Source organism: Bombus vancouverensis, chromosome 12 (genome assembly GCF_051014615.1).
Source record: "Bombus vancouverensis nearcticus chromosome 12, iyBomVanc1_principal, whole genome shotgun sequence".
In the NCBI taxonomy this organism is placed as follows: Eukaryota; Metazoa; Arthropoda; class Insecta; order Hymenoptera; family Apidae; genus Bombus; species Bombus vancouverensis.
This window is the reverse complement of record NC_134922.1, coordinates 6,646,563-6,670,082: the sequence shown is the minus strand read 5'-3', so window position 1 is coordinate 6,670,082 and position 23,520 is coordinate 6,646,563. Positions and strand designations below refer to the sequence as shown.

The following is a 23,520-nucleotide window of genomic DNA, read 5'->3' as shown; positions in this document are numbered from 1 at the left end:
CCTCCAAAATGGAACTGGTGAAGGATAATTCCCCAGAGCACCCCGCGTGACACTATTTCGCTATATCCTACATACGTCCCTGGTCTCTGAAGGTACCTATACTAGCCGAGCTACCCAGCACACCGTCAGTGCACGCTGGCTCACCGCGCCGGTAGGACTACTCTATTCTTTTTCTTAAGCTCCAATCTGACAGCTATAAAACCTCTCTTCTAATATTCGTCACCATTTTGCTCCACACTAATCGTCCTTCTCTACAAAACATTCTCTTATAATACAATCTCATCCATATACATCTTCAAATCGACAGTCACATAAGATCGATAGTCGCGCGTATCGTGAACTCGAACTTGAAATCGAAATCGATATCGTATAGGTTAACAGTAGTAGATCGAAGGGTTTTCACACGATCAGGATGCCGGCAGACGCTGAGCTCAGTAATCTGCTTAGCAGGAGGCAAAGGATCAACGAGGAGCTGGAGGAAGGAAAAGAAGTGAAAAAGCAATACAAATTCGTGAACGTTTACACGGAGTTCCACGAGCTGTCCCGTCGCGAGATCAAGCAGTATGAGCAGACCTTCAACAGGTGAGGACCTTCCCCATTTCTTTCTTCTCCTTTACCGCTTATGATTTTTACTGGGAATTCGTGAATAGAAAACGCCGGAAAAATTTTGTCGTACATTGTTAGTTTGAATGGAGGTTCTTGGAATGAACGCGTGGACTTAAATATTTCCCTTAGTAAAGGTCCTATTTCCATGGTATTTCTTTGTCCGTAGAAAAGTTTGAATAGCATTGTTCGATCTGTCGGTTAGTAATGTAAAGCCTGCTGCTATAGCTATTCATCTATATTAGGCATATTTTATTTTATAATTTAATATGTAATTATAATATATAATATAAAATTAAATATATAATTTTATCAGGAGTTTTATCGTGAAGTTATCGTACCATATAACTCATTTTATTTTATTATTAGGAAATGATACTCATTTTATCAATTTAAAATTAAATCAATATTCAGTACGAAGAAGAAGAATTTTGTAAAAAGTTTTAAAAACGTTCGTAATAATTTTCTTATTAAATTTTGTTAATTTACCAACTGAAAAACGAATTATTACATCGAATACAATATAGCTAATAAGAATGAAGAAATTGGTATAAAGAATTTCAAATTAATAGTATTCTCGTAAAGACCGGTGTAAAGATATATCGATTAGTGCATGTAAGAACATCGATTAAAGTTACTAGAATTGACAATTACGATAAATAGTTTATTTTCTTTCGCCATATTCGATTTCCTATTGTTTGAATCTTTTGAATCAATAATCGATACCTTTAATCGAATAGATTAGTATCGAAATAAAGCTTTATTATCAAGTGAACAATTTGTCAGACGTATTTGTTCTTTACCAAAAATTCTTTCGTTGTTTTTCGCTGCGAACAAGGAATCGCGAGATAAAACGCAAGGAAATCGAGAGTGAATCGCGGCTCCTGTCGCGTTCGCTGCGGTTTTCCTACTTGTTTACGTTTACTTGCTCGAGTTTACGTTTCTCCCCACGAACAGATCATGTTCCACTGGTCAGATACTTTTTATACGTGTGAGAATACACGAAATAACACTGGGGATTGGTTGAAATGTAATACCTCTTATTTTATTACTTGTGCTGTTCCGGTCTTAGGTGTAACTAATTGTTAAAGTACTATCCTATTTATTAAATCCAACATATGATTTATGTTTAGCCTATTCTACAATATGCCTATTTGTTTAAATTTTGAAGAAAATTTTTAAGTGAGTTAGATATTTTACTTCGACGAATACTTAAGTCTTGTAAGTAGAATTTTTGTATGTTTATAAAAGAGCAAGATTCTAGTAGACCACGGTTTATTAGTCTAACCTAAAATCTAGGAATTTAGTTGGTACCCGTATATCAGTATACTGGGAAGCAAGTGGAATAAAATTTAAGAAGCACAGATATATATAACTGTGAAATTACATAGTGTTGTAAATGAATCAAGAGTCTAGTAAGATTGAAGATTTTGAATATTTTGGATATTCTGATCGACTTGAAATATTTGAATTTTTTTGAAAATGGAGTAAGATCTAACGTAGGATAACGTTCACAAAATACAGATGTTCATGATTTTCACGACACGTGACACTATAAAAATTTTACGATTAAAAACTCAAAAAATCAATAATCACATATCTTATGAACATTGAAGTCTACGAAGTCGACACAAAGTGCAACATGCTATTAAAAACACGATCGAAAGTCGAAAAAGCCATAAATGTGTGACCTAATAATCATCATAGAAGTTTTGAAATCTAACGCTATTAGTGATTTCGAGAAATATCCCAAGACGACTGGAACATCCCCGGACGATTGCTTATCCAGAAATAAACTGGAACCTACGCGCAAGCGTGTCCAGAAAGTTTCTACGGTCACCTTGCCAGATTCTCGCAAACGTGGAAAGAGGAAGAAAATGGAAAAGTCACGCGAGCATCGTTACGAAACCGCAGATGGTAGAATTGATGACGTAGTTATTTTGTAGCATGCCAGAGGAAAGAGTGTTCACTGTGAACGCGTGTATAGCCCGTGTTGGAGGCCAGGACAGACGACCTCGAGGTCTGTCCTCCATCTCTCTTGTTCTTCTTGTAGGTATTTCGGAGTCAACCGGACAGCAGGTTTGACAAGGCAGAAGCAGGGTGGACGGCCGGCCACTTGTGCTGCATCTTCCAAACCTGTGTGAACGCTTATTTCGTTATCTAACTATACGGCAAATATATATAGAAATTTTAGCTGTATCTGCAATTCGATTAGTATTCCTGGCATTTCTTCGCGATCATTTGCATTAAATCAGGCAAGAACGAATTTCTTCTTATTTTTGTTATAAGAATGAACGTTAATACCATTAAACTGTTAATTGAAAGTATGAGATAATTTGGCAGTAGAATTATATTATATCTTAAAGAAGGTTTGGATTATGTTTGTGCATGTGGAACTTAGTTCCATTCTCTTCCGAGAAAGAATTTTAATAGGTAGGCGTGTATTTCTAACACTCATTAATTGCCATCACTTTTCAGTGCATAAATTATTTGAAACGAAACTGTGAGTGAAAAAATTGTACAAGTTCCATTTCAAGAATTTTTGAATTCTATTATAGAACTGATCATTTTCTGAATTAATTAATCTTTGAGATATCCTTTAGTTCAACTAGACAATTTTTCAATGCATAAATTGTTCTAAAAAAAATACCGTAATATGTAACTGTTACTGTAGAATGTTCTATCAAAACATGTTTCTTGGACCGTAGAACCGATAATTCTTCTAGATCTAAACAACCAAATTAATTAAATCAATACGAAAGTGCACTAAATCATCCAATAACGACCAGAAAGATCAAGGCACATTTTTCTTAAGAAAACCACGGATAAATTATTTATACGGGTGAACGAAAGGAGGTAGCTTGATAAATCTGGGAAAGTTTCACCGCAAAACCAAGCACGTGGACAAAGTACATATCGTGCACGATGGATGATACCTTAGCTGGAAAGACACTTGGTACACTGTCCAACGAGTTCTTCTTGTTAGAGAAATCAGTTATCCACTTTTCTGTGGATAGTCATTCAGTGTCTCATTACAGTTCTAATGAAATTTCAAAATATTTTACATTGCACGTACAATATGTAGGCAAAAGTTTTCAATGGTAAGTGTTCAAACGTTTTTGTGAGCCAGTGCATTTGCTAAATGAATTGTGCAACAGATCTCCATGTTTAATTAACATGTATTATTACTTATTTTTCAATAATAGATGCTGACTTCCATCTATATATACGTACAGTATATGATTACGTTGTTTCTCTTGTGATAATTTTGAAAGATGTTCATGATTTTATAAAGGAAAAATAATTGGTGCGACTACGTGTCTCTCTTTCTCTTGATGGTATATGCGACACTCAACGTGTTAAAGTCACTTTATGATCATAATGTCACAGGTCGTTCAACTCCTTTTGATATTGCGTTGGATAATTTCATTATTTGTTGTTTAGTTACTCTTTTATATATATGTATTACTTATTGCTTAATTATAAAAAACTGATACGTCAATGTAAAAAAATCATGTTGTAGCGATCTTTAATATAACTTTGAAGTAATTGATTTTTGAAACAATATGAAAATCACTGTTACTTTTAATTAAGAATCAAAATTGGTATCGATATTCGTTATAGATATTATTTCAAATATTTCATTGATCAAAAAATGCAAACATAAACGTTCGAATACTTTCTGGCTCATTGTCTATGTTACACGTGTAGTAAACAAGGTATTACGTATCTGTTATACATTATACAGAAACTTTAATAGCCGCTCCTATTGTGTTTCGATTATCTTAGACATAAAATATTTGGACAGATAGTAAATATTTCAATATTTTTCCAGAAATAAGCGTGATGAGTAATGTTCCAAAAGAAAGCCAATTCAATCCGAAAATTTGCTAAAGATAATTCATTTACGGAAAAAGGGCATCGTCTACAGGGAAAGAGATACGTTTATCGCAAACTAATCTGGAATTTTTGGTATCGTTAAAATTTCAACGTTTCCCTCGATAACATTCGTTGATAAAAAAGCTTCAGTGTACCGAAAAAAAAAGGGAAGAAATTTATCACAACACGTTTGTGAAAAGAAATCGATAAGAAATTTATTAATCGAGTCGAGGAAGTATTCAACAAAATGTGAAAGGAAACTCGACGAAATGAGAAAAATGTCAGAATATGTAAAAACATAATTAAAAATTCTTAAAGTTTTATAGAATTAATTTAAGAAACTAAGATAAGTATCGTCTAATATTTTTAATCTACGACATGCCTTAAATTTCATAAATAAATATTAGAAATCTTTCAGAACTTTAAATTACGTTTTTATACATATATTTTTAGAAACAATAAAATATTAATCCATTTTTGGAATAATGCAGACTGGAATTAGACTGCGGCTATTTATTAAAAGTCATATTTCTATGAATATAATCAAAAAACTGGAATTCTGGTAAAAAATTACCATATTAGATATTATAACGACTGCTATATTTCGGATATTTTATATACTTCTCCATATTATGTGTATTATTTAAATATTCAGATATTCAAATATTCCATGAATGCATAAAAATCTTTAATCCAATATTAAACTGATTATCATGCGTTTCTTTGAAAATGTTGTTCTAATCCTATGTATTTTATGTTTGGAAGAATTCGAGTCGTCAAGGCGATGTAAGCACTGCTCACCTTACCATCCCACACATGGATGCAATTTAATCTCATAACCGTAAATATTCTTAAAAGAAGTAGCAATCGTAAACTGCTTAATAGCCACTCCAACTACTTAAGAAGGTAATATTATGGCAACTTTTTGTCTTAAAATTAGTTAGGTGATGACGTCAAATACGTGTATTAAAAGCATTGAAGAATGTTTTTCTTCTCCTTTTTTTTCTCTCAGTTTTAAATAGCGTTAGATCGTCGAAAGTAATTAAAAAATCACGTATACAAGTAAGTTTATGACTCATTAAAGTGTCAGTGGTAAACAGTGATAGTTATACATATAGACATTTGTTGGGTCTGATTCATTAAGAGAATGCAGATGATAATTTTATCTTACAGTTAAATTGTCAACGAAGAGTAGCTGTTATATGATACGGTAAATCTGCGTATGTTCATTATGCAGATATAAATGTGTATCATATACACTGATTCATAAAAGTATTTGCGTAGTACATACCTCAGAGAAATTGTGGATATAGTAAACAATGGTTATAAAAAATATTGGCACGAACCTTTGTTGTCTAATCAAGCGTTTCTTTTATTAGGTTTTATACATGTATGTATTTCATTTTCATAATGTCAAATTTTTATAGTCATATTAGTATATATATTTTTATAGTCATATTAGAGAGTATTACTAAGTGATCAAAAATTCAATATATGTACTTAAATTAATTAGCTTAATTGGCTTAATTAATTAGCATGTAAATGCTATAATTAGGCTGTGAATTTGTACGTAAATTTATATTTTTCTAAACGCAAATAAGAAATGAAACCCAAGCAGAGATCTCGTTTATCCCAAAAATGTAACAACAAGTACCTTACTTTAGATATTTCATATGTTTTTGCGTATTATGTACATTTTGTACATTTTTGCACTTTTAAATCTCCCATGAATGCATAATCCGCAGTCTAACTATGATAAATATAACAGTGTGTTAACACTTTTTGTAGCCACTGTATGCATTATACAAAAGCTTTTTAAACTTCATTAGTACTAAAGTGGAAAACGAATATTACAATTATGTCGGTAAAATTTTATCTACATTAGAAAATTGTTTGGTGAATGTTCCAAGTATTTTACGTGTATCAAGGGAGGACCGATTTTTAGTTTAGTTTATTTAATCATTTTGTTTATAATATTACAGCTGTCGTACGTGGAACGAACGACTTTGTTTTAGAGCTGACCGCAGGGTAAAGGGTTAGAAAAGAAACTTTTACGCGTAGAAAACCGAAAAAATCTGTTCAAACCGCAATCGAGCTGGATAAGAGGCAGCACCGCGGTTTCTTTGTCGCGTAAAAGTAAAAGGTCAGTCGGTATCGGCGAATTTCACAACGCGATTTCTAGCTGTTTTAGATAGTGTTACACAAAACCATTCTATCCACTTGGGTATAATTTTACATCTGTCAGTCTAACTATTTCTAACGACGAAAATTTCACAAAAAGGTATCTTTTCCAAGATACGTATCGTCATAAATTTTAACGAGTCTGCTGGGCTAATCGTGCCTTCCAAGTAAGATCTGAGCGATTTTAAATGTACGTTAATGCGAATGAAAATTAGAGAGTTCGTAAATAAATATTAATAGCTAATAATAGTCATTAATAGTTGAAAGACTCTAGGACATTTTTATTGCTCCGATACTACGAGCATTCGTTCTTAGTTGCAATATTACATATAAGCGGAAAATGATTAAAAAATATGAATTTAGCGATGATTAAATAAAGTTATGAATTTCGCTATGAATGGTGATTAAAAATAGCATAGTAAATTCCATAATTCAGTGAAGCACTCGTTGACAATAAGCAGCATTCGCTCTTGATTACAATATCGTAGATGGAAAATGATTGAAAAAGATTAACTTAATGGCGAATAATTGCATTGAACGTAGAGTAAATTCCATTTAGTGAATTTACAATTATACACTTTAATGAATTTTAATCATTTTAATTACTGAAGAACTAATCTTCTGGTCGTGAATATTTATAATATTGTGAAAGTTACCTTTCTAACCCAGAAAATGTATTATTTTTTATTTTATTTCAAGGCTCGTATTAATTTGAAAGTAGAGTGGGGTGAGACGACTATAGAAACCGGAAGTGGTGTGTAGATAAAAGCAACCTACATTGCTGCATCCAACAGCAAATGACAAACTTCTACATTTACTATCAAATGTCAGCGAACCTGTATATCAAAGCACGGTACAAAAGAGAGATATATATTTATAAAGTTAGTCAACCGTATTAAGTACATATTTAGTCGGTTATCGGTACATTGGTTTTTCCAACACTCTGTCGTTGTCTTCTTATTATTTCCTGCTTGATACCTGGGAACAAATTTCTTTCACCATGTTGCTACATCCTATTTTCTCTGGCTAGTGGATTCATTTTCATAATAGGTACGTATAGAGACTCACGAAGATATCCGAACACTTTCATATACCTTTTATGAATATATTATATTAGTATTCGAATAGGTTTAGAAATTCTATAAATAGATCTACAGAGATTTTGTAACATATATTATACAATACTGTTATAATTGTTATGTACATTAGCTTATAGAAATTCTATAATAGATTGTTCAGGTATGTAACATTTTGAAATTTAATTAACACTGTTATGAAACTGTACTGTTAGGATGATACTGATAATGATTGGAGGAAATCTGGAAATATATGAAAGTATATAATAAATAAAAAAATATCTAGTACAAGTACCTATACGCGTATTTTACAGAGATCAAAAAGTTATTTAAGCAGTCAGTTACCCATTATATATTAGCCATTTGTATCACTTACTATATGCTTCATACAACTACTCTCCAATGCTATTAATTCCTTCTTGTAATGCTATCTTTTTTCCCCTTCGCGATCGTTCCAAGGGAAGTCCTAATGTATTCAGGCGTAAGATCGATATAGCAATTGCTACGTAATCAATCATTCCCACGTAGAAAATATAAATTATAGCAGCGTCCACTGGTCACACATTGCTCATGATATTATTGTATATTAGCGTCATGAAACAATGATACAACATATCAGAATAAATTATACTTCCGCCTTTAGATTATGATCATCGTGACTGGTTGTGTGGTTGTATGGCAGCTGATTAATGTCGTGCCTCTAATACATCATTATTTATCATTTATAATATTTGGTTTGGTCTATTTTATAGCAGCTCGTTTCTGTCGAATCAACGACGTCCTTTCGTCTTAAGAAAATCATTAGCTGACAAATTAAAGAAATTTGTTAACGATAGAAAAAGAGAGATTCGGTTGAAAGCGGCTCAAAGGATGCAGATGGATTAAAATATCGCGTCCTCTAGCCAAATAAAAGCCCCTATAATAATTTCGCATGCAGAAAGGCTAATAAATCGATGATCTAACGAGTGAGTGGCGTGCTAAAGTAGTTGAAACTGTACGTAATAAATTACAGATTGCCAAGCAAACACTCGGGAGCCGTGCAAGAGACGCTGAAGGTCTATTGGATGTTCGTTGCCACTAAATTACACGCGTCCGAGGTAGAAATTCTGGCTGCGTACGATATGACGATCGTGTGTACAGCTGTACTCGTGAACATCGGTATAAAACATGATATAACGTATTCGTTACATTGTCACAACCTGTGCGTACATACGGTACACGTGGGAATTATTTTTCATGGGGGACACGTTCGAATGTCTGGCCTTTTCCAAATTTCATATGCGACAGAGGGTTCGGCCGCGCGGTACCGGAAGTCATCAGACTGCGCGCTCGATGAATTCGTTCCCGTGACTAACCGTAGGTACACGTAACGCTTTGATTCACACGCGTCTATATACATAGACTATCTAATGTAAATATAAAACTTACAACGAGTGTAGTGATTCACTCGTCACGTTGCAAACGCTCGTTGTTAATTCCACCGATAAATTTCCAAATGAAACGTGTGATTGAATTGAACACGGTGTAACATTACACCGGCACAATTGAATAGCCGCTCTCGATTCTGAAACGCGAATGAAAGTTATCAACGAGACCTGATTTCTTTCTCTGCGTATGCAGAGGAATCTTGAGAAATTGTTTGTTTTGTTTCCAGGATGTATCAGGATGTATAGGATTAGTAATTTATTGGTATTTCCATTTTGAAGCTTTAATGGTACAATTGATTAGCAATTGGCAGAACTCTAGCATTCGCTTTTACAATATTCTCTTATGAAACGTGGAGCTTTCTGAGAAAAGAGAAGAATCGTGTTTGTAAATTTTGTTTATGCGATAGTCTCTTTCCAAATCGATGAATCAGTGTTTCTTGTTAAAAAAGTAAAGTTAAGTAAAGTTAAGTAAAAGTAAAGTTAACAAATTAAAGAACATTCACAATGTTGAAAGAATTTATAGATTAGTTTTAACTCTTTAGGGACTGAATCTTTTTACTCTATGAGAAAAATTGTATTTTCATTAATCATTAATAGTAGTATATCAAAAAAAGAATATTTATATATATATTATTTCAAACAATTTTTGTATTATCTACATATTTTCAGTGACACTAAAAGGTATATTGTGAAGATATAGACACATGATCATACTACTTTCAAGTTATATACTGACTTTATAAATGATTAAAACTAAATGCATGTTGAGTCTGCTGATATGTGAGTGTCTCAAAAGCCAAACTCAACAAAGGCTTAGTCAACTGCAGATTCTTTTCTCGACTTCTTTACCCCCATGATTGACGTTCAACTTTCCTCTAAAAACAAATTCTCGAGCTTATTTATTGTAAGAAACCGACAACAATCTTGAAAATTCAAAAACTAAATTCAAAAAAATAATTCTTACAAAATCACCAATTTTTGCCTACTTTTCAATTTACATCTTTACACGAAGCCAATCGCCATAACTTCTGAAACATAAACAACAATTGTAAGTTGAAAAAATAATCCTCACAAAATCATCGGTATTCTCCACTCTTGACTCCTATCAGAGGGACGAAGAATCCCAGGAACATGAGTCACACGAGTCCAATCAGTATGGTTTTTGAGCCTCTCACGTTACGATATTTGGCAACGAGAAAACTACTACTACTTTCGTATGTACGTACAGCACGTGAAGTATATTACGAAAGAAGTGATCGCAAAGGAAAACGATAGAACTTTCCATGGGACCTGATACATTGTTCGTTGTGGATGAAATAAATGAAAGCTTAATTATACCGCGTATCCGCTTCACTTTCTCGCAGAATGCATAATCGATCGGTGGTTTTCAAGCCGCGGAAAAGTGGGATTCGGTGTTATCAGAAGAAATAGGTTCGCTCGGAATGCGGCTCCAAGTTTGGCGGACTTGTACAACGACGACGGGCAAACCGTTATTTCAAAACCATTCGCGAGAATCACGCGTTCTGAATACGTAAACGGTGTTAGAATTTATTCGACTGGTAGAACAGTGTCGTGACGATATTTCATATCGATCAGGTTCGGTGCTTTTATGGATGGAACAATGTATAATGTAGGGTATTCCAGTCGAAGATGGAATTGTTCTTCAACCTAATTCTTTTAACTTCGCTGTGTGCTACATGTTAGCTCGCTGAGAAATTTGTATTCAGCTTGCATTCAAATTTGCAATCTCTAAGAGATTCTCCTGTGTCAATAATTAAAGCAAGCGATTTATATGAATTTTTTCGTAGACTGGCTACTAGTTAGACGGGACTAGACCTTTCTGGGATGTAAATATAGCCTTCAAGTACAAATGCAATCTTTTTTATTTGAATTCTTCTTATCGTTTGGTAACTTTTGAAACTGACCTGCGCAATAACTGGATAAACCGATTAATTAATCAATTTCGAACAAAGCTCGTTCACTTTGCTATAAATTTCATCAAGCATTGAACCATACATCTTTATCCGATTATTTATTATCCTCAATTTATTAAACTCAATTTATCTGGCGAGAAAAGTAAATGTTCCTTCTAAACGCTAGAACCTTCCAATTACTCATGTTTTCCTCTGAAGAATAGGTCCGATCACAGCGTAAAGGATCTAACTTTAAGAAAATCTTTGAACTTTTGCATTCTGATGATTGTGACAGATGCTATATTGCATGCCAACAATGGTTACATTGGCAAATTTAATTAACCATAAGACTTGTATGATATACGATAAACAGTAAGAAGAACTGAAATAAAAATATTACTTTTGTACTTCAATACTATCTACCTATATTCTGAAAATGTCCAGTCCCATGTAACCAGTGGTTAGTCTAAAAAAAATTCACAAAAATCACTTTCTTCCAATGTTGTTACACGAGAATCTTTCTTTAATTCGCTCCAGATTCGAATAAAAGAAAATTTATTCCATTTCCTTTTTTTAAAAACTTATTGCTAAAATAATTCGACCTATTTCTGACAAAATCGTTATGCCTTTGGATTAACAGATGTTTTAAAACTTCAATTGTCAGGACTTTTGTAGTATGTTTTCCTTCAAGTTTCAAGATGTAACGGTACGAAGCATGATTTTGGCTTTCTTATATTGAAAAAGGAATTGTGGTAATTTAGAGATTTTGGAGTAGAGTATCCATACAGAGATTTTTACATTATTACATCCTTCGATACAGATTTACAAACACTACTTATTAGCGATTTATTTGATAACATACTTCATAAAGTAAATGATAAGGATTGACTAAGCTTGAGATAACATTCCTCCTTTTTCTTTCTGCTAGTAATTTTACATTTAAACTTAGACATTTTTCATTATTTACCATTATCTTTCGAATATTTTAATCTTTATTTCCCTATATTACATTCTGATATCTCAAGCTTATAAACAAATATCTATCAGTGGAACAAACGCTAAACAAACGTAACGTTTCCAAATTGTATAATTGTCAAGGTTCACACAGGCAATTTATTTATCTATTCTATAATGGTTGGAGGATTGAATTACAAGGAAAATTGGCGATGCACCATGCCTCTCTAGTCTTGTTTCGTATTATCTTCACGTGGCTTCGAAGCCTGCACCGAGTCCATTGAATAGTACTCATTATCGTACACGGTTCAGCCGGGTTTAAAGGTGTCCCGCGACTCAGCGGAAATCAAGTGCATCTGCAACACACGAGCGTGTACCCATCGTATTAAGGATCGTGCACAATAAAACCGTTTCGTCGACTTTTTTCATTCCTATTCAACAGTCACGCTCGATTGCACTTTTCTTTGTATCGTTCCTCTTTTGTTGCACTCCTGGCTGAATCATTTTCCTCGTGTTCCACGTTGACGCATGTTTTACATGCTTAACACCTTGTTTAACTAAATCTTTGTTGGCTAAGCCTGAACTGTTCGAGTCGTGAAATCATTGCAACGAAATGCAAATAAATAATACAAATAAGTGGATAGAATCTTTCATGTTGCTCCTTTCGACGTTTTAATTGCCTCTTTGAATGCTTTGATCGACGTGATCACGTTCTCCAGGATATAAATTCTTACGACGTTGTTAGTATTGGCTGAATGATGCCAGAGATTAAAAGTAATGGCACCATGAATGAAAATTGACCCCAGGGAAATTTAATTTTCAATGTTCAATTTCACTCGTTAAATTCTCCCGTATTCGACGTTTTTCTGTCGGTAAACGCACGTTTCGAAGGAAATCGTATAGTTATTGCTTTGTTACGACCAATTATAAAAGCAATTATTCAATCTTTAATATCACAATTTCTAGTTTAAAACATGAAATCTTCTTTTATATAAAATATAATTAGCTGCACAAAAATATAAAATATCCCCTGTAAACAAAGAAGAAAGTAAATTACGAACAATTCTAAAATTTAGATTTTAGACGTAATTTTGAAACTTTTAAATCTAATTGACAACTATCGCAAGTAAAGTATAACTTTGATACGATACTTGGTAGGAACAGTGGGAATCAAACAGCTGGAAAAGAACGTTGTAACCTTAGCGCCACAGAACGGCGATGACGTCCTTCCGAATACAAAAGAAAGATCTACGCTGCATCGATCTTGGAAAGAATGGTAGTAGAAGGGTGAGAGGAATATATCAGGCGAAGTACCAGCAGTCACCTTGACCCAGTTCCCTCTGGATAGTCTTGGGAAACGACGAGGAACGAATCAAGCGCGACCAATAATACAAGAATTGATTTTGCGATAACAATACCCGGTTGCCCTGTGTAGTCGTGTAACAGCTTAGATGGCCTGGTTTTAAACGATCCCGTTACAGTAATTTTCATCAATTTTTTCGTTTAAAATCATCTTTTGTAACCCTTTTGTAATATGCAGTAGAAAGTATTAAAATGTGAGTAATATGAAAATTGAAATTTTCTCCACATTTTTCTATCTTTCTTCTTTTCTTTTTCTTTCGTGGAGAAATGTGATGAAATTGAAATAAATGTCGTGTCAATGAAAGAGAGATAAAGAGAGAGAGAGAGAGAGATAAAATGGATCGAAAGGTCAAATGTGGAGTAAAAGTCAGAAGTTGGAGATTGTTTCATCTGAATTGTGGAATCCAGATTCTGAATTTAGTTGTTGGTTCGATATTTTGATTAATGTGGATCTTTTTGAACTATACATTATTTTATATTCATTTATAGTTTATAATTTATTTATGATTGTATATTATATCGGTGATTACTCGAAAATCGTTCTTTAGGAAAAACTGTGTTAAGGTAATAAGATTTCACAGAGTTTGATAAAAGACTTAGAAGGAAATTATATTATAATGGATCTTGATATTGTAGTTACATAATAGTTCTTAAGAACTGGTGTCAATAAGAATTGTTACAGAAGAGTCTTTTATCTATATAGTTAACAAATAATTATTTATTTTGCACGGATTATCATTTAAGGAATATTAAAGCAGGGAAATGAGAATAACTCCAAAAGTATCATTCGCTTTATTAAATATATCTGATTTGCTAAAAATGTTACTTCTCGAAATTTGAAATAGGTATCATTAAGAATAGAATTTACACATAACGATGATCGACCTTAGCGTTTATTATTGTTCAAGTAATTATGGATAATTCCGTAGACTATATCGCGAGCCAAATATCAAATGATTGAAAGGAAACATTTGTACCATAACGAATCTGAGACAATATACCAACACATAGATTAAACAAGCTTATCAATTGAATATTCAAATTGGCTGTGAAACCGCGAATGAATCACGCATACGGGGAGAGATAGCTGGAGTCCAGCAGATATACCATCTACGGTTCTCTCTCACTCATATTGATCAGAGCTGTTTGGCCGTGCTCATAAACGTGTAACCTCGACCTTCGAACGATTCTTGCTCTCCACTTCGACCAAAAGGAGCTTCTTCAACTTTATGCGATTCGATTACTGGTTTATGGATACAGGGTGTTCAACAAAGATTGTGCCAAATTCAAAGGTAATACTTCTTAAAGTAAATACAACGGAACAAAGTGAAAATATACAAGGATAAATAAAAAATGGAATTAAAGATAGAAAATTCGAATTTTTCGATTACGAAAGAATTTATGATAGATATATACTTCTTAAAATGAATGGAAATATATAAAAATAAGATAAACACAAGAGCAAAAAAATATTACAGATAAAAATAAATAAGTACAAAGGAAGAAAGTATATAAAAATAGTATGGGAATGGAATTACAATAGATAAAAAAAATTTTCAACTAATAGAGATATATTGTTCGACAGAGGGAATACAAAAAGAAGAAATGAGGAAGACAGAAAACTTAAAATTCAGAGCAATCTTGTCTACATTACTCTCAATAACGAACTGTAGGTTATCGTTCAAGCAAGTGGAAATTGTTTTTCCTACATATCATCCGGACTGGAAATTAAATGTTAATCACACGCAATTACCAACCGTGTCTATTATCAAGCAAAGTGATTCGAGAAATACAAGAAAAATTTGAAGAGGAATAGGAAGCCGTGAATCATCGGGCGTGCGTATAACAGTGATTACGCAATATAATTCACGTTACACGTGACTATTGCATATTTTCTTTTTTTTTTCTTTTTTAAGAGCAGAGCAGTTGATCACGATAATTAGAGCTGGTTGAACCACATTTTCAGTTGTTTTTATCTCGCTGAGACTTTATACATCGCTCGGTCCAATTACTCTGGCGCGTTGATTAAATAAAAAAAAAAAAAAGAAAAAGACGCGAGATTATTTAATCGCGTATCGTTATCTGATAAAACCGTTATCACGGCTGGTTGTAAACTAGAGAAGCACATATCCCTCTCGAGTAGGCCCGATTTTATGGCTGAAAGTTTAGAGCATAGGGAATTTAAAATATGGAGAAACTTTGTGTTTTATGCAAATTATATACTAGCTGAAAGGAAGTGGATATCGCAAAAAATTTGGTATAATATGTAAAAAGTTGTATGAAAAATTGGGCAGAATTAAAATCGTAGTATTTAATTTATAATAATAATATATATTTATAATATATAATTATTGTAGTATTTATAATTGTAGATGGATAGAATATGAGAGGTGAAAAGTTGCATGAAAAATTTGCAGAGTTATAAAATATTTTAGTATAAAGTATAGGAAGCTGTACGAAAAATTGTGGAAAACTGTAAAGAATATTATGATAAATGAATATGATATATGGAGAATATGATATGTACCTAGGTTAATGGAAAATACTTCACTTTTTAGAAGATCTATGAGAAATTTTAAATCATCCCCTATGAAGAGTAAATATTTGGGTGTTCTCGGGCTATCAATATGTATTGTCAATGCAGTATTGTCGATATTTATTGATAAATTGAATTTTCGTTTAGAGTTTCGTTGAGAATTGTTGAAATATAGATCGTTCGATTGCCGATTTATTTCAATTCTAACAAAACTCGTTGATTGAAAGGAAATTCAATGCTAATCATAAAAATTAAATCTTGAGAACATTAGAAGAATACCTGAATAAAAAATATGGAAATCTCTATGACCGAAAAATTAAGAAAAGGAATTATATTTCTAGATAACAATAGACGTCGAAGACCGATTCATAAAAATTTCGATTTAGATATCCATTACGAACGGAACATCCAATTTATATTTCTTTACGTTCATCGAATTTCTTTAAACATTTCGTCATATTTAAATGAAATATTTCTTCTCGGAACATTTTTTCTACCTGAACTACAATTCTCACGTGAAAGAACGTGTTCTAAAAAGAGAACAACCATGAAACGCATTTCTAGTCGGTGGAGGTTTTCAGAGTCGGATCAGATCCGATCTTATCGACCGATGTGCTTGGTTGAATCGACAGGCAACAACAGCGTGGTGTACACGCGTGGTAACTCCCTTGGAAAGCTATTTACGAGTAGCTATCGGAATCGTTTACACGGAAAGTCGATTTCACGAGCTTCCGGCTCGTGGACAACCCGTAACGAACGCCTCAACCCGTTGACATTCTCTTGTTCTGCCGCTTTCGAAATCGGTACACACCACCGATTGTCGATCGTTCTCACGTCCTGCCTTCTTCGATATAATTGCGTTACAACGTTAATTAAAGTAACGAGTTACGAGATTCGAGTCAGGCAAACGCTTTCGTTTGCATTCATTCAACTCGAGATACTTGGGAAAAATGCGGTCAGACATTCGTTTGGGAAGCTTCGCCGTAAAACCAACTTGCTAATAGGATGTTTTGTAGAATTCTTTAATTCGAATGTTTTTTTACCAGCAATGTGTATGGAGTGTAACTAGTGGTAGGTAAAATAAATTGAAAATATAGAATACAATTTTTGTTGACCTTCGAAATAATTGATCTTAAATAGGTGTACATTTAAACATGTCTTGATTTGAGAGTAGAACTAGAACTGATGGAAATAAGTAGATATATGTAATCATAATTCTCTCATAATCCAAGTCAACGTTAATTGTGACAAAAGTATTTTTCCATATATTTGATAACTTTTTGGTTAAAATGTTTAAAATCTATCGTTTCAATGATAGTTAAATATGTTACTCCCTCTAGTTATGTTTGCATTTAATGCACCAGATATCAACGGATGAATCAGAACGTTCAATGAAACAGATTTCATTCAGGAAGAAGGTCATAGGAAAAGAGATAAAGCGACGTATATCTAATTTTGAAAATAATTTCGAAACGGAATAAATAGAAGAAATTGAGAAACCTAAATAACTAGAAATTAGGAATTGAATTTAAAAATTGTTTTTCCATAAAAGATGGAGAATAGAAAGTAATATGTTTTCTGCAATGTTTGTACTAGTAAGTCACGTATTAAATTATATACGTGTATTAATTTATAACTAACATATTTTATTTACTTTCAGGTTCGACGCGGGTCACGATGGATTCTTGGATTTATCCGAGTTGAAACGCATGATGGAGGTTTTAGGAGCGCCGCAGACCCACCTGGGTTTGAAGGCAATGATACAGGAAGTGGACGAGGATGGCGATGGACGGATTTCCTTCCGCGAGGTTCGCCATTTCGCTCGTTGATTGCCGTTCATTTTCGAAAATTTCGCTGCACACGCTCCTTCCTCTATAATAAAATATGTAACGCAGCAAATAAAAAGGCGGAAGTAACTGTATTTACGTAACAGGTTCATTTTACAAGGGAATCAGTGCATTCGCGAATACTTTCGAACGAATTATTTTCCTAAGTTTAGATTTCGCTATTGTTATTACAGACTGCGGACTTTTATGTATTTATAGGAAATTGAAATGTGCAAAAATGTAGAGAATGCAGGCGACACGCGAAATTATTCGAAGTAAATAACTTCATAAAATATTTAGAGGTAAAACAAATTTTTATGTATATATGTTTTCTTACGTTTTATCTTGATATGCAGAGGAAAATTTTAATTTAGATTTTGAGATTCTGTTTATAAAAATATAGATTTGCACAGACATTCACAGTTTAGTTGTTATCTTTAATAACTATATCTTTAATAATATAAAATTCTTTGATCCGAATTTCACTTTGTAACGTTGAAATCGTTTTATTTCTTGGTGATGAAGATTGCGTTTAATGCGTGGCCGCACGTGTCATATACACTTCATAAAAATAGTCCCGCCCCATGGGGTGTTGGACGCGTTGCTCTTTCACCGTGGCCACAGTGTTTGTTCTCCATGTGTGGCCCTGGCACATTTGTGGGGCTCAAGCTGTTCTATTTCAGTGAAGTACACTGGTTTTAGACGGTTGTTTGAAGTACATACATGTTGCGATAAAACATTATGATAAAATTGTTAGTTTATTGTAGAGCTCAAGCTCAACTCCAATCTTCTGTTGCTTGGTCTATGTTCTCTAACCAACTATGTGTTATTACTGTATTTTAGGATTTTGAACTAGAATTGTTAAAGTAAGACGATTTTTGCAAATTGATCTTTGTATAGGAAGCACTTCTATGAATGTTTATTTATTCAAAATAGCATGAAGCATATTATAAAGATTCTGATAAGCCAATCTTTCTATAATAAAGACTTTTATGAATTTTTATTCATTCAAAGAGCTATGAGTCATATCAGAGAGGTTCTTCTAAATCGATCTTCTGATATACAACATTTATGAATTTCTATGCGTTCATAAGACTATGAGTCACGCAAAAAAAATTCTTCTGAATCCATCCTCTAATATTGTGTGGAAACTCTTTTACGAAACTTTCTAAATTGCTGAATACATGAGGAATATTTTACATTACAATATCAACGTTATTTCCTAACAGAAAAAACTTTTTATCAATTTTTCGCAGTTTTTAAATGCATCATTTTAATATTTCAGACTATGATATTACACGAGACATTCTATCTACCTATTTCACTTTTTTGATTTCACAACGGTCGTTGAAAAAAAATATCGAAATGCGCGGTGAAGTATGATACATGTGAAAGATGTACAAAAATGTTAGGAATAAACGTTAGGACCATCTGGCACTCAAACTAGCGAAAAGTCTTAATAAACATAGAAGCATGGGTTCAAAAACTATATTAGTATGGAAGTAGTATGGAAGTTGGGAGATTCAGTTTATAAAAATATAGTGTACATCCAGAAGTCCGTTGTGGAAAAAAAGCTTCTCGAAAATGGGGAGAGGTTTTTAGTGGGTATGGCGCAACCCATCTTGCCGATTCCCACATAACCCAGTGGCACGGGCCATTGGGTATGCGTAATGCATTTTCCCCTCCTCGAGCAAAAAAGAAAAATGATACCTGCACTGTGCAGCGGTCAATTAATTAACAAAAAGTCCTTTAAGGGCATGGATCTTGGTTATAGCGGAGGCATAAAACGGTGGTCAGTTAACAAGGCAAGAAGTAGCTCTCTGCTGCATCGCTTTGTACTTTTTGAATTTCGCTCCTCCCTTTTCTTCCTTGTAGATTACACAGATAAGAAGTTACTCATTTTGAATAGCATATGACTTTAGCTAGTGTAATTGGTAGACTGAAAAAACGGCAGGGAAATAACTGAAGTAAAATAATTGGAAATTAAAAAATTTTACATCAGCCGTTTAAAAAAAATATTGAGATGTCCGGCGAAGTGTTATGGATATAGAGAATGCACAAAAATGTTAGGGATGAACGTTAGAACCATCTGGCACTCAAACATACGTAAAGTGTTAATGAACATAGAAACATGGGTTCAAAAGAATGCTTTCAAAATGGTTTCACTAGACCTTGGAGATCTAATCGAAACCCAAATTATCTACGCGTGTTGTAAAAAACTATTAGTTAAGGTGTTTTTGTCATTAAGACAACATATGTTTTTACAACATATGTTCAAGATAATATAAGAATTTATATAAAGTTAGATGGCCAAAAGAAATAACAACGTACTATTTTAATTAAATTTTCCAACCAGTCGTTTGACTCGCAACTCTGAAACTATTACATGTTTATTAAGACTTTATTTAGTTTTTATAAATCCCACATACTGCCAAAGTTTGTCTCCAGCTTTTTTTTTCTTTTTATACATTTGCATTACGTTATAAGAAATTTCTCAAGGAAAGTAATGGTTTGGCGTTGGTATTGCACTAGGAAGGATAAATCGTGAATGCTAAGCCATGCGTACACGTCGAAGGAAAGTTCTCCTGACCGGTGCTAATGCATACCTGGACGTTTCTACGTGACGTTTCGCAGTCCTCGAACAAAGCGTTCGATCTGCATACACGCGATCGGTTGTCGGATTCATAGATTACCGTGAATCACGCGCGTCACCGACGTCATTGAACTCGGACACATTGACCAATCTTCCACCTTCCTCTTTTACTCATCGCTTCCTCGATGTAGATCGCGAAACGATATACCGTGGCTGCCAAATGATAATACCTTCCGGCGTATAAATGATAATACATATGTATTGTTTAAATTTAAAAAATACATTAAATTTCTCTCATGCTTTAGAAATAATACTCTGATTAAGATAATTACAGAATCATCTTCCATGTCGCTTTCATTAATTCTACAATGCTTTGCTATCTAGAAATAATACACTGATCAAAATAATTAAAGGACCATCTTTTGTATAATCGAATGAAAGAAATTCTGAAAATTATATACATCGTTTTTCATCCAATTTTTGGTAATTTGGACATTTGGTATTAACAATAGAATTACCTAGGAGATATTTAAAATCCATGAAAATAAAGAAATTGGTATAGGAACAGTGAGAGTAACTTTGAATACATGAAAAATCTATAAAAATATATAGATTGGTATAAAAACACTATTCAGTTCAGTAAGAGTTCAATTGAATGCTGCCGCAAAGTATCAAGTGCCTGAGCTACAATTTGTCACGTTCTATCAAATTCCGTTGAAAATAAGAAAATGATCGGCGATCGTGATAAAATAGTCCCGTGATACTCGGCAATTTGATTTTATCTGTAAACACATATGGCTTATAATTTGTTACAGTTTCTACTAATCTACCGCAAAGCACGTGCCGGTGAATTAGAACAGGACTCTGGGTTGGGCCAGCTTGCGCGTCTTACAGAGGTCGACGTGGATGAAGTAGGAGTAACAGGGGCTAAACACTTCTTCGAGGCCAAGGTATAAATACTTTTTTTAATCATATAGAGACTTACAAAAGTTCTCCAATACTTATAGACGATACAATGAAGACAATATTATTCTCTTTATTCTCCATGAAATTTAATCAGCGGTAGTTAACGAAATTAATTAACTCTCCTCATGTGATATCAATAATCCTTATTTTATCTTTCACAAAAATTTTCATTAATAAAAGTTGAGATAATAATACAGTAATAAAGTACCTGCCTCTCCATTATTTTTATTTAAATAGAATTTAATTAAGAAGAGTTAATGAAATATCTTACTCCCCGTAAAATCTTGTAGTTCTCAATAAACTTAATGATCTTAATTCCTCTGCATACCTCGTTAATGGAAGGAGAACAATGATAGACGAATCACAGTGATGACAAATTCAGAATTCAGGAAAGTGTGTCCGTGTTAATTAACGTTACCCGGTGTATGAATTACCATGTTCCCAGATCGAGCAGTTACGGAAGGCGAGCAAATTCGAGGATGAGATCCGCATGGAGCAAGAGGAACGAAAGCGGGAAGAGGAGGAAAAAGCGGCGAGACGAGCGCAATTCAGGCAGAAGGCGGCTCTGTTTGGCAATTGAAAGGGAAATTCGTGAATCGAAAGTGTGCTCCTTCTGTACCTTAGCGGAATTACAAACGATTACTTAAATTCGATTCACTCTAGTTTCGTATAGAAATTCGCCGACCGATATAATTGCGTATATCGACTATGGTTTTGTAATTGTGTGGTGTTGAAATCGGCGAAAAAGTTTTTTACTCTTATTTCAAGACTCTGAATAAAAAAATATGATAAGTCGTATTATATAATTTTTACACGGAAGCCATTTTAAAACTTGTTATATCGACAGTTAATACTTTTTCATTTTATTTTGAGATTAAGTGTGTATTTTTGACATCCTCTTGAGTATTTAAGAAATATTAAAAACATTAATTATGCAGACTATTAATAATGAAAGCTAGTTAAATTAACATTATTTCTTTCTTACAGAATATTGTCGATTAATCACTTATTTTCAAAAGACTTGTAACTATTAAGTTATTCTTCTTCTCTCAACTGTCTAATGTTAAAATACCTCGTTTTAGTTATCGAGTGGTATAAAAGTCAGAAAATGAATAAAAATAGACTTATCATATTTTTGTAGTCTCTGTCTGTTTTAAGTTTGCGGAGGATTTTTAATCAACTGATATAGCGACGCTATTTTTAAGACAATTTTAACGTTTGCACATCGCCAATACCAATAATCACACTTATATTTCACTAAAAAAAATTTCGAAACAATCTTTATAAGAGTCAGTATCGTAGAGATTAATATGAAATTTGGAAATGAAATTCATTTAGCGATGTTGTAGCATCAAATTTTAGAAAATGAAATATTAAATGTGAATCGTCCTCGAATGGTTTGGCACTGTGTTAAAGCTTCGAATTCTGGAGATGACCTTTTTAATTATTTTACTATATACGAGAAGTATTAGCTGTAAAAATTAAAAGCACTTGTTATAGGTATGATTTACATTTTATACTCAAAATACCACGCACTTGAAATCGTTAAATAAATTAGGAAGATCAAAGGAAATGCTTTTATTGGAAAGTTTGTTAGGTTTGATCAGTTTAGACTATTCTCGATAAAGCGGGCTATAAATAATTTTTAACGAATGCACGACTGATATTGGTATAAGTATAACGAAATATTATATGTATATGTATGTATATTAATTTATATGATAACCTGATCTTATGTGAAGTTGAGACACTCTTCGAGAAAGAAACATTTCGCAACATGCGTTTGATCGAGAAATCTCTTTTGATTCTTTCGAAATCTACGAAATCTAATTTTATGGAAAATTTTATGAAATATATTTTATGAATTAATTAATTAATTTTATGAATTTTGGTCGTGAGATGTCAAACTATCCATATATTTCTACGAATATTTAGTTTAATCGAAATATCAAAGAGAGGACATTTTTTATCGATCTAAGTGGTCTTAATAATTATGCAATAGTATATACTTTTATAATATTTTGTTTCAAATTGATCAAAAATATAAGGCGATTCCAAATTATTTTTATACGATTTTTATAAATGTGTTTCAGAAACAAATTATTGAGATCATGTATAATTGTTGCGAATTGTACATACGAAGTATATAGTTTAAATAAGTTTGTAAAATTATAAATTGTAAATAAACTTTTTGTTCTAATAAA

The 23,520-nt window shown here is 33.0% G+C and overlaps 1 protein-coding gene across 3 annotated transcripts; it reads left to right on the top strand.

Annotated features, from left to right (window-relative positions):
* Positions 1 to 128: 128 nt before the first annotated feature.
* Positions 129 to 23,520, top strand: Swip-1 (EF-hand domain-containing protein D2 homolog Swip-1). Of its 3 annotated transcripts, none has more exons than XM_076623056.1 (6): positions 442 to 582; positions 4,439 to 5,044; positions 5,248 to 5,388; positions 17,592 to 17,739; positions 21,166 to 21,300; positions 21,762 to 23,520. In XM_076623056.1, exons 3-6 carry the CDS (start codon positions 5,303 to 5,305, stop codon positions 21,894 to 21,896), a joined length of 504 nt encoding a protein of 167 aa, XP_076479171.1. In that variant the 5' UTR covers positions 442 to 582; positions 4,439 to 5,044; positions 5,248 to 5,302; the 3' UTR covers positions 21,897 to 23,520. The 3 variants fall into 3 exon arrangements, with proteins under 3 accessions (XP_033186387.1, XP_076479171.1, XP_076479170.1); XM_076623055.1 differs by lacking the exon at positions 442 to 582 and adding an exon at positions 3,193 to 3,559; XM_033330496.2 differs by lacking the exons at positions 4,439 to 5,044; positions 5,248 to 5,388 and having other exon boundaries at positions 129 to 582.

Excerpts from the sequence above, each read along its gene's own strand:
- Swip-1 (XM_033330496.2), top strand. The coding sequence starts at position 413 with ATGCCGGCAGACGCTGAGCTCAGTAATCTGCTTAGCAGGAGGCAAAGG. Across the intron at positions 583-17,591 it reads TATGAGCAGACCTTCAACAG|GTTCGACGCGGGTCACGATG; the intron begins GTGAGGACCTTC and ends ATTTACTTTCAG. Across the intron at positions 17,740-21,165 it reads GACGGATTTCCTTCCGCGAG|TTTCTACTAATCTACCGCAA; the intron begins GTTCGCCATTTC and ends AATTTGTTACAG.